General features: G+C 40.6%; 1 protein-coding gene across 4 annotated transcripts in view; it reads left to right on the forward strand.

Moving 5' to 3' along the window:
* The window catches only part of VCAN (versican), a 110169-nt gene that overhangs the window by 62755 nt on the left and 33975 nt on the right, over positions 1-13439 (forward strand). For 2 of the 4 annotated variants that reach the window (XM_008059571.1, XM_008059572.1), the window contains 3 exons: positions 2584-3768; positions 3832-7902; positions 11068-11181. In XM_008059571.1, coding sequence (XP_008057762.1) covers positions 2584-3768; positions 3832-7902; positions 11068-11181 — 5370 coding nt within the window. The remainder of the gene's footprint in view (positions 1-2583; positions 3769-3831; positions 7903-11067; positions 11182-13439) is intronic. The other 2 variants (XM_008059574.1, XM_008059573.1) reach the window with 1 other exon arrangement.

A 13439-nucleotide genomic window follows, 5' to 3' on the forward strand; every position in this document is an offset into this window, starting at 1 on the left:
TTATTCCTGTGCTTGGCTGGAGAGGCCTAGTTGGATAGCTCATTTTAACTCCATTATTTTTGAAAGGTACAAAATATGGTTGGGATTCGTTATGTGCTTATACCGACCCAGGTTTCCTATTTGAAGTCTTTTTTGGATTTAAATGAAAGATACTGTAACGCTAAACAGATATAGATATGAATGTAGTGTACTTATGTGTAATATTTCTGAATAGTGAATTCTAGTTTTATGTAAGCCTAATGAAACCAAATAAAAGAGTTGCATGTCAAATGATAATAATGGGCGGTTTAAGATGGGCACATTTTTAGACTCAAGTTCAATCCCATGAAATTGTACAAAATAATTTAACTGGATCTGTCCTAATTCAACTTCATTCAGATAGTATTAGCAATGAGAGGCTACTTCATTTGGTGGTTAGATAAGATTACTGATTTTAAGAAATTCATTTGTACAAAAGTTTTAAAATGTGTTATCTCATATAGTCTAAAAGCTTTCTCCACCTTCCCTTTTCACAGAACTAAGCCTACCTTCAAGGCAAACTATATTAAGAAGATATTATTACCTGAGAATTTTCTTGTGTCCTTTTTAAAAAACATATACATCATAGACACTACGACATGAGTAACAACTTTAGCGACCTATTAGTGAACAAATATTCTTTTCAGTTATTTTGTTAAATCATTTTCTTGGACTTAGCAATTAGTAATAGTTGCCACATTCTTGCCAGAAATACCTTGTATTCATTTTATGTTTTTATAGTACACCAGAATTATGTATTGATTTCTCGGCACTGCGTTGTAGAAATATATTAGTACACAAGGTTGAAAAGCTGAATGTATAGAATGGAACTGAATGGAGGAATGAACAAGGAATGAACTGCCATGTTTGAAAGTTCAGTAAGGAGGACGTGTAGTTAGCGTAGAAATAACCCACACAAGTATTTTAGTGAGATCAGTTAGTGACAATGCGGCAAGATACACAGAAGAATTTCTTTTTTGTTTTTATTAGAATAAAAGGGATAAATGTGTAGTCTATGTCTTCTGATAAATGAAAGTCTTGCATTCTGGTTTTTAAATTCAAGAATCATTGAAGGAGCTTCCTTGGAATATGTATTGATAGCTCATCTACTTCTATGTTTGTGTTGCTGCATAATAGACCAGAACACAAGCAGTGTGGATTTTTCCCTCCATGGAATTGTTTCCTTTCTGATTGGACGTAAATATTAAATATTGATCCCTGCAGACACAGAAGGGAGTAGCTTCTTGCAACAGGAACCACAGCTGTTTTCTTTCTTTAGGTGGTGGGTAGGGGCATGATTGGCTCCGTGGTGACGGTTTGTTTCCCCCACCTCTCAAGTGCAGCCTGTGCCAGTGTGGCATGGGTCTGGGCTTGGGTGAAAGCTCACTCTGCAGTGTTACCCCTTTGGGCAATATGGTGAGGCATGTGCAATCCTTTGTCTTGTTTGTGGGTCAGTCTATCCGTGACTTTCAGTACTGCCTTGTCTTTGGACGTGGGGAAGCTGTGGGGAAGGACCCTCTTCTGGGACAATTGAATGCCACCATGATGAGGCTTGCCTCAGAATTCCTTCCTTCCTAGTACCCCAGACAAGGAGCTTTGCGGGTGTGTTTCTGGCAGCAGAAAAGCCAGCTGGACTTAGTGGTTGAGTCTATGTGTCAATTTATAGTCTAAGAAAAGTCTTAGTGGCATGCTATTGGAAGCATGCTAAGTAGAATACTTCAATATAACTCTTGAGCTTTCTCTGGAAAAAAAATGTAAATAGCAAGAAATAAAACTGACCTCCTCCAGGGTACATCCCAGGAAGGATAAAGACGTCAAGGTATGGAAGACTCTTCCCTTCTAGCTCTTCCAGTGAGCTGTCCAGAACCCGTGTTCAGGGCTCCTTGCTACCGTGCTGGGTGCAGGGCTGTAACTAAGCTTCTGTCTCACTAAGGCAGTGGGAGGGGCTGTCATTGCATTGTGGAAGGGCTACAGATGAACCTTTCCTCCACTTTTCCATAAAATGGGCTTCTCTAGGAGAAATTCGAAAGAGGCCAGGAGGAATTTTTTCTCATTTTCTTATTGAATACAGGGGATTTAAACATTCTTGTACATGAAGAATATCAACTACTTTTTCTATATGACCTAGATGAAACATAGCTTATATAGAAAAAGTGATTTTATATGAAATGGTCTTCATTTTTAAATTGGTTCCATAAGAAATGGTTTTAATTTTCAATTTTCTTGCAGTTCACACAAAGATGAATTCTTGCATTTCAAGATTGCAATGTATATATATCTGGTTCCTTGCTTCATTTTAAAGACTATGTTGTTTTCTTAATCATGTTGAAGTTTTCATAACCTGTTTCAATAATGTTAAATTAGATTCATTTTTCTTATTGTTAATATAAATACAGGAAATTTAAAGACTGAGAACCATGTGTAAAAGGATGACTACACTTAATGTGAACAGATGTGTCTCCTTCTTTGTGTGTGCGAATGTGTCCAGCCTTGCTGTCGATTTCTTCTGTCATACACTGCCAAATCTTCTATTTAAGTATTGTGAAAACTCTTTGTTTTTTTCAGGTCGAATGAGTGATTTGAGTGTAATGGGTCATCCAATAGATTCAGACTCTAAAGAAGATGAGCCTTGTAGTGAAGAAACAGATCCAGAGCATGACCTAATTGCTGAACTTTTACCTGGATTACCTGAGGTAATTGAAATAGATATATACCACAGTGAGGAAGATGAGGAGGAAGAAGAAGAGTGTGCAAATGCCACTGACCTGACCACCACCCCATCTGTGCAGTACATTAATGGGAAGCACCTAGTGACCACGGTGCCCAAGGACTCAGAAGCTGAAGAAGCTAGGCGTGGTCAGTTTGAAAGTGTGGCACCTTCTCGAAATTTTTCAGACATGAGTTCTGAAAGTGACACTCATCACTTTATAATAACAGAAACGGAACCATCTGCTGTGCAGCCCAACGACTCCACAGAAAACACAGACTCTCTTGAAATTACATGGAAGCCTGAGGTGTACCCTGAGATAGCAGAACATTTTTCAGGGGGTGAGCCTGATGCTTTCCCCACAGTCTCGTCCCATGAGAGAGAAGTCCCAGAGGGAACAGAAGCAGGCACAGAGAGAGGGTCTGAGCCTGGTCATCAGCTGCGCGAACATACAAAACCCATACCTCTGTTTCCTGAAGAGTCTTCAGGAGAGACTGCCATTGACCAAGAATCTCAGAAAATTGTCTTCTCAGGGGTGACAGAAGTCACATTTGGTGAAGAGGCAGAAAACAGTCCTTCTATCGCATATGCTCCCACTGTAGGCCCAAGTTCTGTGTCAGCATATTTTTCAGAGGAAGAATCAGTTACCCTTGCAAGAAACCCTCATCCTGATGACCCATTGTCTACCGTAGAAAGCTGGGTGGAAATAACTCCTAGATACACTGTAGAGCTGTCAGGGAGTTCTTCAATTCTAATTCCAGAAGGCTCTGGAGAAGCAGAAGAATATAAAGACAATGTGTTCACCGTCGTAACCGATTTATCTCAGAGAAATACTCCCGGCACAGTCATTACTTTAGACGCAAGCAAGATAACCACAGAGAGCCTTTCTGAGGTTCTTGTGACCACTGTTAATTCAGTTTCTGAACAACCTTCTGCAGAAGTGGTGCCCACCCAATCTATAAGTGAAACAGACACTCCTGAGTGGGTTTTCAGTACGTCTCTTGAGGGAAAAATAAGGAAAGCAGAAGAGAATGGAACGACAGGTACAGCTTCCACAGTTCAGGCATACTCACCAGCACAGAGATCAAAAGAGAATGGAACAACAGGTGCAGCTTCCACAGTTCAGGCATATTCACCGGCACGGAAATCAGATCAATCTATTTTACCCTCTGAAGCAGGAAGTCCAAATGTAGTCACATCTGGCAATTCAGCAACTGAGACAAGTTTTATGCCCTTGACAACAGCTACAAATTCTGAAAAGGAAATGGCAAATTCTGCTTTTGTCTCTACAGAAGCAAATGTTTTAGAAAATTTGGGGGTGCAGACCACTGAGCATGGCCATAGCAACCCCCCTGGGCCTCAGGAGGGGCTGACAGGTCTTCCAAGTAGCCCCTTCTCCCTCTTTCTGGAGCAGGGCTCTGGAGAAGCTACTGTGGACCTGGAAACTACCACTGTGTCTTCATTTTCATTAAACTCAGAGTCTGAAATTCAAGCAAGCAAGGAAGTAGCAGGCACTTCGCCTCCCTATGTGGAAACTACACTCTCCTCTGAACTGACCACACTAGTTTTGAGTACTGTAAGGGACAGAGAAGTTGCTGAAATTATAAGCCAGACATCCAAGGAAACACTGATTTCAGAAGTGTTGGGAGAAGTACATCGGGGGTCAGAGATAAGGGACTCTTCAACAGGTTTTCCCTTCGAGGAGGATTTCAGTGGTGACTTTAGAGAATTCTCAACAGCATCTCATCCCATCACAAAAGAAGAGACCGTGATGGCGGAAGGATCTGGGAACACAGCATTTAGGGACATCCAGACATCACCATCTGCAGTACCTGCTTCAGTTCACATTCTTCGGGTACCTCCCTCAGAGGGACCCAGCAGCCCCATGGTTGGCACTGCAGCCTTCCCGTGGGAAGAATTCACAGCCTCGGCAGAGGGTTCTGGTGAGCACCTGGGTCCCGTCCCTGGCTCTGCTGATCCAGTGCCTCTTAGCACTGTGGGAAATGTCCCTGGTACAGTCTTACCATCAGTTGACCAAGGATTGGGAGAGATGGGTGTCGTCAATGAAGTTGATGAAAAACCCATCATTTTACCAACAACAGAGGCTGGAGGTACTGAAGTGATCACAAAAAAGGTGGAAGTAAACATCAAAAGCACGGTTTCAACGGACTTTCCCCAAACTCTGGAACCAGCCAAACTATGGTCAAGGCAGGAAGTCAACCCTGTAACGCAAGGAGTTGCAAGTGAAACAGCATCAGAGGAAGAAAAAATGCAAGAACAAAAGTCCTTTGAATCCACCCAAAGCTCTCTTGCAACAGAGCAAACAATTTTTGACTCACAAACATTTACTGAAGCTGGTCTCCCAACCACAGATGATCCTGTACTAACAACAGAGAAAATGTACAATCCTGATAAGAAAACAGAGGAGGAAGGCGTTTCCCTAGTTAGCATGCCTACTTCAGATTCAGATGCTCAGGACTTGGAATCTCCTACAACTCACCCTGAAGCTACTGAAAAAGCACACTTTTTCTTAGCTACTGCCTCAGTGACTGAATCTACACAAGCTGAAAGTGTCATCACAGACTCATCAATCAAAGAAGAGGAAAGTACAAAACTGTTCTCCAACGGTATGAGACCAACAATTAAAGAATCAGATACTGAGCTCTTATTCTCTGGGCTGGGATCAGGAGAAGTTCTGTTTACCTTACCTACAGAATCAGTGAGTATTACTGAAATGGAGCAAGTCAATAGCACATTATATCCCCAGACTTCTCAACTGGAAAGTTTAGAAACGAGCGTCTTAAGTGATAAAACTGAAAACTCTGCAAGAATGGAAAATGTGGCAAATGAAGTTAGACCACTCGTGTCCACAACAGACATCTATGAAGGGAATGAGTCAGTACCCAACACAACCCTCACAGAAATTTTAAGTGACACTGGAGCAGAAGGACCCACGATGGCACCTGTCCTTTTCTCCACAGATACCAAACATCCTCAAAGTCAGACTCTCAGATGGAGAGAAGAAATCCAGACTAGTAGACCACAAAATATAACTGAACACATCTCTAACAGGAATTCTCCAACAGCAGAATCCGAAGAAACAGCAACCTCTTCCACTGGTTTTCTGGCTAGAACTCATGGTCTTGAAATGGCCAAAGAATTGGTTACATCATCACCACAGTCAAATGACTTATTTCGTGAACATTCTGGAGAAGGATCTGGAGAATTGGATACTAATGATTCAGTTCACATTTCTGGAACCACTCAGGCAATCAGACAAGGAAGCACCACCTTCATTTCTATTCAGTCCTTGGAAAAGCACCATGAGGTGCCAAGTGCCAACGTTGTCACTGCTGCCGGGTTCCCAACTGTTTCAGGGGGGCTGCCTCTTCATGCAGAGCAGGATGAACTCTCCCTGAATCCAACTAGCACACTGTCAAACACAGTGTCATATGAGAGGTCCACAGATGGTACCACAGGTAGTTTCCAAGACCGTTTCAGGGAATTTGAGGATTCTACCTTAGGACCTAATAGAAGAAAACCTGCTGATAATATTATTCTAGATCTGGACAAAGAGGACAAGGATTTAATATTGACAATTACAGAGAGTACCATCCTTGAAATTCCACCTGAGCTGACATCAGATAAAAATACTATCATAGATATTGACCACATTAAGCCTGAGTATGAAGACATCCTTGAAATGCAAACAGACATGGATTCAGAGCTCCCATCGGAACCACATGGCAGTCATGATGAAGGCATTCATGTTCAAGAGAAGTATGAGGCTGATGCCAACCTCTCATCCACCAAAGAGGCATTTGAGGGCTCTGGTGATGCCCTTCTGGCTAGCAACACACAGGCAACACATAATGAATTAACGACTAATGAGAATGGACGCCGATTAGATCACACGGGCCTTGACTACACAACTGGGGTCCCTGTTCCTAGCACAGAAACAGAATTAGATATTTTACTTCCCACGGCAACATCCTTGCCCATTCCCAACAAGTCTGCCACAGTTAATCCAGAGGCTGAAGAAATAAACATGGAAGTCAAGACCTTGGATGACATCTATGAAGCAAGCACTTTGTCTGATGGCCAAGCTGTGGCAGACCAAAGTGAAGTAGTATCCACACTGGGCCATTTGGAGAGGACCCAGGAGGAGTATGAAGAAAAGAAATATGCAGGTCCTTCCTTCCAGCCAGAGTTCTCTTCAGGAGCGGAGGAGGCGTTGGTAGACCATACTCCCTTTGTAGTTACCGGCACTGTCCGCCTTGCGGCTGGTAGGCTGACAGAGGTGCCTCATGGGATGGAAGGATCCAGTTCTCTGTATTACATGAGTACCACGCCGGCAACTTCAACATTTGCAAAGTTGTCTTCTCAGACACCGTCTCTTTCACCCACCGTCTATGTAGGCAGTGGTGCCTTTGAACCCACAGAGGGTTCCCAGCCAAGTGCTCTGTCAATTGTCAATGCTGACTCATATGTATCCCCAGAGGATTCTTTTAAGGAAGTTTATGCAAACCCTGAAGTGACTTTCAAGCCATTAGGTGGAGAATACATTCACATAACTGAGCCTCCGGCCTTATCTCCTGACATAATATTAGAACCGTCAGAAGATGAAACTAAACCCAAGTTATTAGAAGAAACGACTGCTTCTCCCACAGAACTAAGTCTTGAGGAAGGAACAGAGGTTTCCCAAGATTTCCAAAACAAAATCAACGGCCAACTTTCTGGAGAAACAGTCAAGATGTTTCCCAGTATCCAGACACCTGAAGCTGGGACTGTTATTACAGCCGCCACTGAAAGTAAGTTGGGAGGTGCTACTCAGTGGCCACATTCTACTTCGGTGGAACCACACAGGAAGGAGGCAGGTGTGGTGTCTCAGCCCAGCCCTCAGAACTCAGAGAGCCCCGCCATTCCATCGTCTCTCGAAATAAACCCTGAAACACTAGCAGTCTTAGTCAGAGGCGAGGACGCCACAGCAGCAGTATCAGAACCGCAAGTGGCAGCAAGAATTCTTGATCCTAATAATCTGGCAACCGTAAGCACTATGGAATTAAACACTGAGCTCACAACGCCGCCATTTCCCCTTCTGGAAACTTCTAATGAAACCGATTTCCTGATTGGCATTCATGAAGAGTCAGTGGAGGGCACAGCAGTCTATTTACCAGGTAAGATCACAGCATTGATAAACCTGTTTCCAAACCCGGAAACAGTCCTTTGATCCTGCCGTGCTTAGGTGTGGAATTTGTACTGTGATGTTAGATCAGTGGAGAATTTTGTATTGTTTACATAACAGCAGTCCTAGTACTGAGTCCAAAATGAGATGAAATGAAAGTAAGTATAGGTCATTTCGTTGCACATGTACTTGGCACTCTTCTGGGTTTTAGAAATAGCATAGACTGCAAAAAATGGAATTGTTAATGGTATATACATTCAATTTGTTTTCACTCACAACTAGTGTATTGCTGTGTTGTAAATCCTGTAGTTACACATATCAGTTCTAAAAACAGGAAAGAAGTCCTATTTTTAAAACCCTGCCATTTATGGGTGCTTTTGTAGCAATATCTAAATCTGTCAGGCTTTTAAACACTTCAGAGTAGTAAATAGCTCTGGTAAATATTTCAGTTTGTGCAATAACAATGATCAGTTTATACTTTGATGTCATTTCCTTGCTTAAAGCAGTCTGTTTACTGCTTCTAACACAGCACTTGGCCATGGTGAACATTCATGGATTATATTCACAGGCTGCCTGTTGAGAGAAGCTTTCTGTTTATTTACTGAATATACAGAAAGCATGAATTTGATACTGTTCCTTATAGACCATCTCATTTGATCTTTACAAAAAGGCTGTAAGGTGCAATGTGGGGAGATTCAGAGAGATTCACTATCTTGCCTGAGGTGGCATAACCACAACATGGCAAAAGTGGGATTTGAACTCATGTCAGCTCCACTCTAAAGTCTGTGGTCTCTTTACTGCTTTTTGCTGGTTTCAATATAATATAAAAATGAACAATTGCTGTTTAATAATATGTGAACCAGAAATCTTGAAATATTTACTTTGTAGAACTTATATTTCTCTTAATCTAGCCTGAGAATTTTCACACCCAGCATTAGTGGTTTCAGGGACTATTATTGTTTAAATAAGAATGCTAGTGGAATTCATAAATAGACATCACCATCTAACTGCTACCTGGAAAAAGAAAAGAGTCAGCATTCTAATGGCTATCTTGGTTGAAAACATATGTTTTATTTTAATTACTATGTTTTATGTCATGGCTGTTAAAATATTCTGATTGTATCAGTATTATCTTTTGTGCCACTAAATGCTTTATTTTAATGTGCTCTTCAGAAAGAGAAAAAGAGTCAGAAAATGCAATTGTTTATACATGACGAAGTATTTTGGTAACAAAATTGACCAAAGGTGGTTGACACTGGATTTTTTTTTTTTTCAATCTATTTAATCTGTAAATGATAACCTAATAATTTGGCCAATAGTTACTGTTTTGTAATTTAGTTTAACATACTTCAGGTTGTTGAAAATATGATATAGAAGTAATTGGTAACAACTGTGTACGTCTAGAGAGAGTTAAGTTTGACAAATGAATGAGAAATATGCACCAATTATCCAGTGCACCGTATTTACCAAGACTTAGGGTTGCGTCTTCACTGCACAATAAATTGTCACTTTAGCTTAATTCAGTGAACAGCAGCTCCTGTGGCATTACCTGGTCTATCTGTTGCAGACCCAACTTTCAGAGATTAATACAGCTGTTTAGGGGGGGAATAAAATTCATAAAACAAAAGTTTTCTTTTAATTGGAACAAACTGAATTTCCCAGAAAGACTCACTCACCAAGTCCTTGTCTTCAATGTCTAGTGTCTGTGGTGGGAGCCATACAGTACTTCATGTTGTGTGGCACGTCCCTGTCCTCCAAACCACTTTCACCAAAGTGTTTTTTTGATTCTGCACACAGGGTAGCATGTGGAGATGCTGCTGTTGACTGAGGTCTTGTCCTTTAGACAAGACAGGCAGGGCCTTTCAAATGCAGAAAGCTAAAGCTGCCAGATTTCAGATAAGCCTGGGAACTACAGGAAGAGGTATCTAAGAACAATTGGGGGAGTTTTTGGAGAAGTTAGTGTACATATCCAGATTCACCTAATTTTAATGCGAACCCCAAACATGGGACTGTTTACCTATTGACTTTTTCCAGTTGTCCAGAATTTACTTAACACTCAGAAAGTTTGAGTTTGACTTTCTTGTGTGGGAAAGACTCAGTGATCTTCTATTGCAGTACCTTGCAGATCCTCATATTCCTTAAGTTAATGTTTAATGAGAAGTCAGACATCGTCATTTCAGGTGTAATCATTTCAGGGTTTCAGGATTTAAGATTCTTGCAAATAAGAGTATATCCCATAGAGCATCTATTTTATTTCAATTATTTTGTAAAACTTTCCACTTTTATTTGGATCTTTAGAAACTTAAACAAGTCTGAAAAAAATATGTGAAGAATCAACTCCATCAAAATACACTTATCCAAGCAATATACAATATAAAATATATGCTTCAAATGGTATAAAAGTAGTTGCACTTGACAATATATTTAAACTGATTGTCCTCATAAGTGTATGTCGTTAGCCTTTGTATTTTTTTCTCCTAGGAGTGTTGATTTTATAAAATTGTAATAAAAACTTGGGGTTTCATTTTTAGGTGAGGTTTTGTATTTGAGTTTGTTTTTATACAGTAGAGTTTAATCCATGTGTTGCTTTTCTTCAAGTATAGTTTAAAGGAGTACATTTGGAACGTGTTTTTGGAAAAAGCATATTAATGTAGCAGAAGAGACTTCAATGCACACTTTGGAAGACAAACAGTTTCTGAGCATTAAGTGGTAAAAGGCAATAATAATTCCAACGATGATAACAAGCCAACCTGCTAAAAAGAATGCATGTTCTGTGTCCCAGCCATTTCACATAACTAACTCTGTGTAAAAGAATACATTTTCCATCCACTGTGCACATATGTGTCATCATTTTTGACTAAAATCAATCGCCATTATCATGCCAACTAAATCTGCAGTAGAATATATAGTTGCCAGATACAGTACAAAAATACCATTTAAGAATAATTGTGACTGAATTCCAGAAAAGAATAGATACAATTTATAACAATTGGTTGTAATGCCAAGAAACACTCCAGAGAGTTAAGTTAATGCTAATTTCTACATGTAGTATCTCTAAGTGGCTTTGGGAAAGCTTATGCGTGGCATTTGATGCTAAGTTCCACTGAAACCCTAGAGATGAGTCTAATTGTTTTTCTTACTTTCCTGAACGTGGTAGGACCTGATCGTTGCAAAACAAACCCATGCCTCAACGGGGGCACCTGTTACCCCACAGAAACCTCCTACGTGTGCACTTGTGTCCCAGGATACAGTGGAGACCAGTGTGAGCTGGGTAAGGTGCTATTGGCTGAGAGGGTGTGTTTCTTTGACAGATGATACACCGGGGGAGAATGCATGCTCTTGGGTCAGTCAGAGACTTCAGAGAAACCCGTGTGTAGATGAATTACATGTTACATGAAGTTAAAATCAGAGGGTTATTAGCTGGGGTCTAGAAAATGTAGTCAGATGCTTACTAAATTCAGGCTGGGCCTCATTACTCACATCTGAAATCCTAGCACTTTGGGAGACCGAGGTGGGAGGATTGCTTAAGTCCAGGAGTTCAAGATATTTACTGAATTCTGGTAATGTACCCAAGATTCAGTGAGGTGTACTGAGGACAGCTGTGTCCTTTTGTGGCTTCTGCAGATAGGCTTTACAATTATAAAGATGCAGAGATGTGAACAAAAAAACATTACTCTATCTCCTAAATCTGCATATCAATAAAAATTAAGTACAAACATATTTCAGAAAATCATATTTAAAAATTAGAAAACATATAAACATGAGAAAGCTTAGTTCTTATGTTCTGAGTTGACTTTCTCCTCTGGTGTGGGAGGGGAAAGACCCTTTCCTGACTCATCTGTCACCAACCTGTCTGCCTCAAGTAGTTGTGCCATTGCTGGTCCATCTTCTCTTTTGTTTTCAAGGAATATATATAGTTGACTCTTTACTCATCAGTTTCACTCCCATATTCTTATTTTGGTATTCCTCTCTTTAAAGGAAAAAGAAAGACCCATTTTGGGTTTTTTTTTTTTTTTTTTGAGTTGGAGGGTCTTACTTTGTTGCCCAGGCTAGAGTGCAGTGGCATGATTATGAGTCACAGCAGCCTTGATCTCCTGGATTCAGGTAGTCCTTCTATCTCATCCAACCCGGTAGCTAAGACTTACAGGCATGTACCACCATGCCGGGTTATTTGCTTTTTGTAGAGACAAGTTCTCGCTATGTTACCCAGGCTGGTCTCAAACTCTTGGTCTCAAGTGATCCTCTCACCCGGCCCCCCAAAGTGCTGGAATTACAGATGTGAGCCACCATGACTGGCTGTGCCCCAGTTTTGATTTAGCTAAGTATAGGTCTTGCCCCTGAGAAAGAATGCTGAACTCTACTGTCCAGGTGCACTTTTTACAGGTACTACGAATGTTTGCTTATAGTGATTAAGGAGAGCCCACCAACAACCCTTTAAATTACACAAAAATATTGGGACAAAATCCGAAAATTCATATTAAAGGTGTGATTATTTTTTTAAAAAGTCAATAGAGATAGCGTTCTCTATTTGTGTGCTAATTAGTAGAGCTAGAGAGATAGCAGCAGGTAACAATTTAAGAATAATTACATCTTAAATATCCAGTTTTCATGTATAAAATCATCTATCTGGTCTCCATTCTGTTTCATACCAAAGTCAATTAAAATAGTTTAATGAGTTAACATATATGAAGCTCTTTGAATAGTGTCTGACACTTAGCAAGTACCATAAAAATGTTTAGCATTATTCTCACATAATATTGTCATCATGAATAGCATTTTTTTAAGAATACATTATATGACTCAAAAATATAACTTGCTTTGTGTATTCACTTTTTGAAAATATTATTTTCATTTAATATAATTAATTATATTTAATTAAATTTCTAGTGCAATTGTCAAGTGCTGTAGGAATAAAGTCATTAATTTCATCAGGGAGATCATGGAGATCTGTGTGGAAAGACTGAACTTGACATAGATCTTTTTCTTTTTTTTTTTTGAGTCAGAGTCTCACTCTGTTGCCCAGGCTGGAGTGCAACGGAGCACACTCACAGCCACCACAGCCTTGACCTACTGGACTCAGGCGATCCTTCCACCTCAGTCTTCCAAGTAGCTGGAACTACAGGCACATACTACCACACCTAGCTTATCTTTTGATTTATTGTAGAGACAAGGTCTCACGAATTTTCTAAGGCTGGTCTTGAAACCCTGGACTCAGGCAGTCCTCTCACCTTGGCCTCCCAAAGTGCTAGGAATACAGGCTTGAGCCACCATGCCCGGCCTTGACATAGATCTTAAAGTTGGGGAGGATTTGGCAGGGGGTGGAGGGAGACAGGGACAAAACTAACAAACACAGAGACCACGGCAAGCAGAATGCATCTGAGTGACAGCAGGTATCAAGGCATCCCTCTTTAGGGGCTCAGGAGAGGGAGAATGCTGGAGAGAATACTAGAAAGCAGATGCGTCTAGGAGGTCCTGACAGTCTGAGACGATCCTGAATTCAGTGTAATGAATAGCATGACTTTAAACTCT

The sequence above is a fragment of the Carlito syrichta genome, unplaced genomic scaffold (genome assembly GCF_000164805.1).
Source record: "Carlito syrichta isolate Samal-C Ts95f unplaced genomic scaffold, Tarsius_syrichta-2.0.1 Scaffold304259, whole genome shotgun sequence".
NCBI classification, from domain to species: Eukaryota; Metazoa; Chordata; class Mammalia; order Primates; family Tarsiidae; genus Carlito; species Carlito syrichta.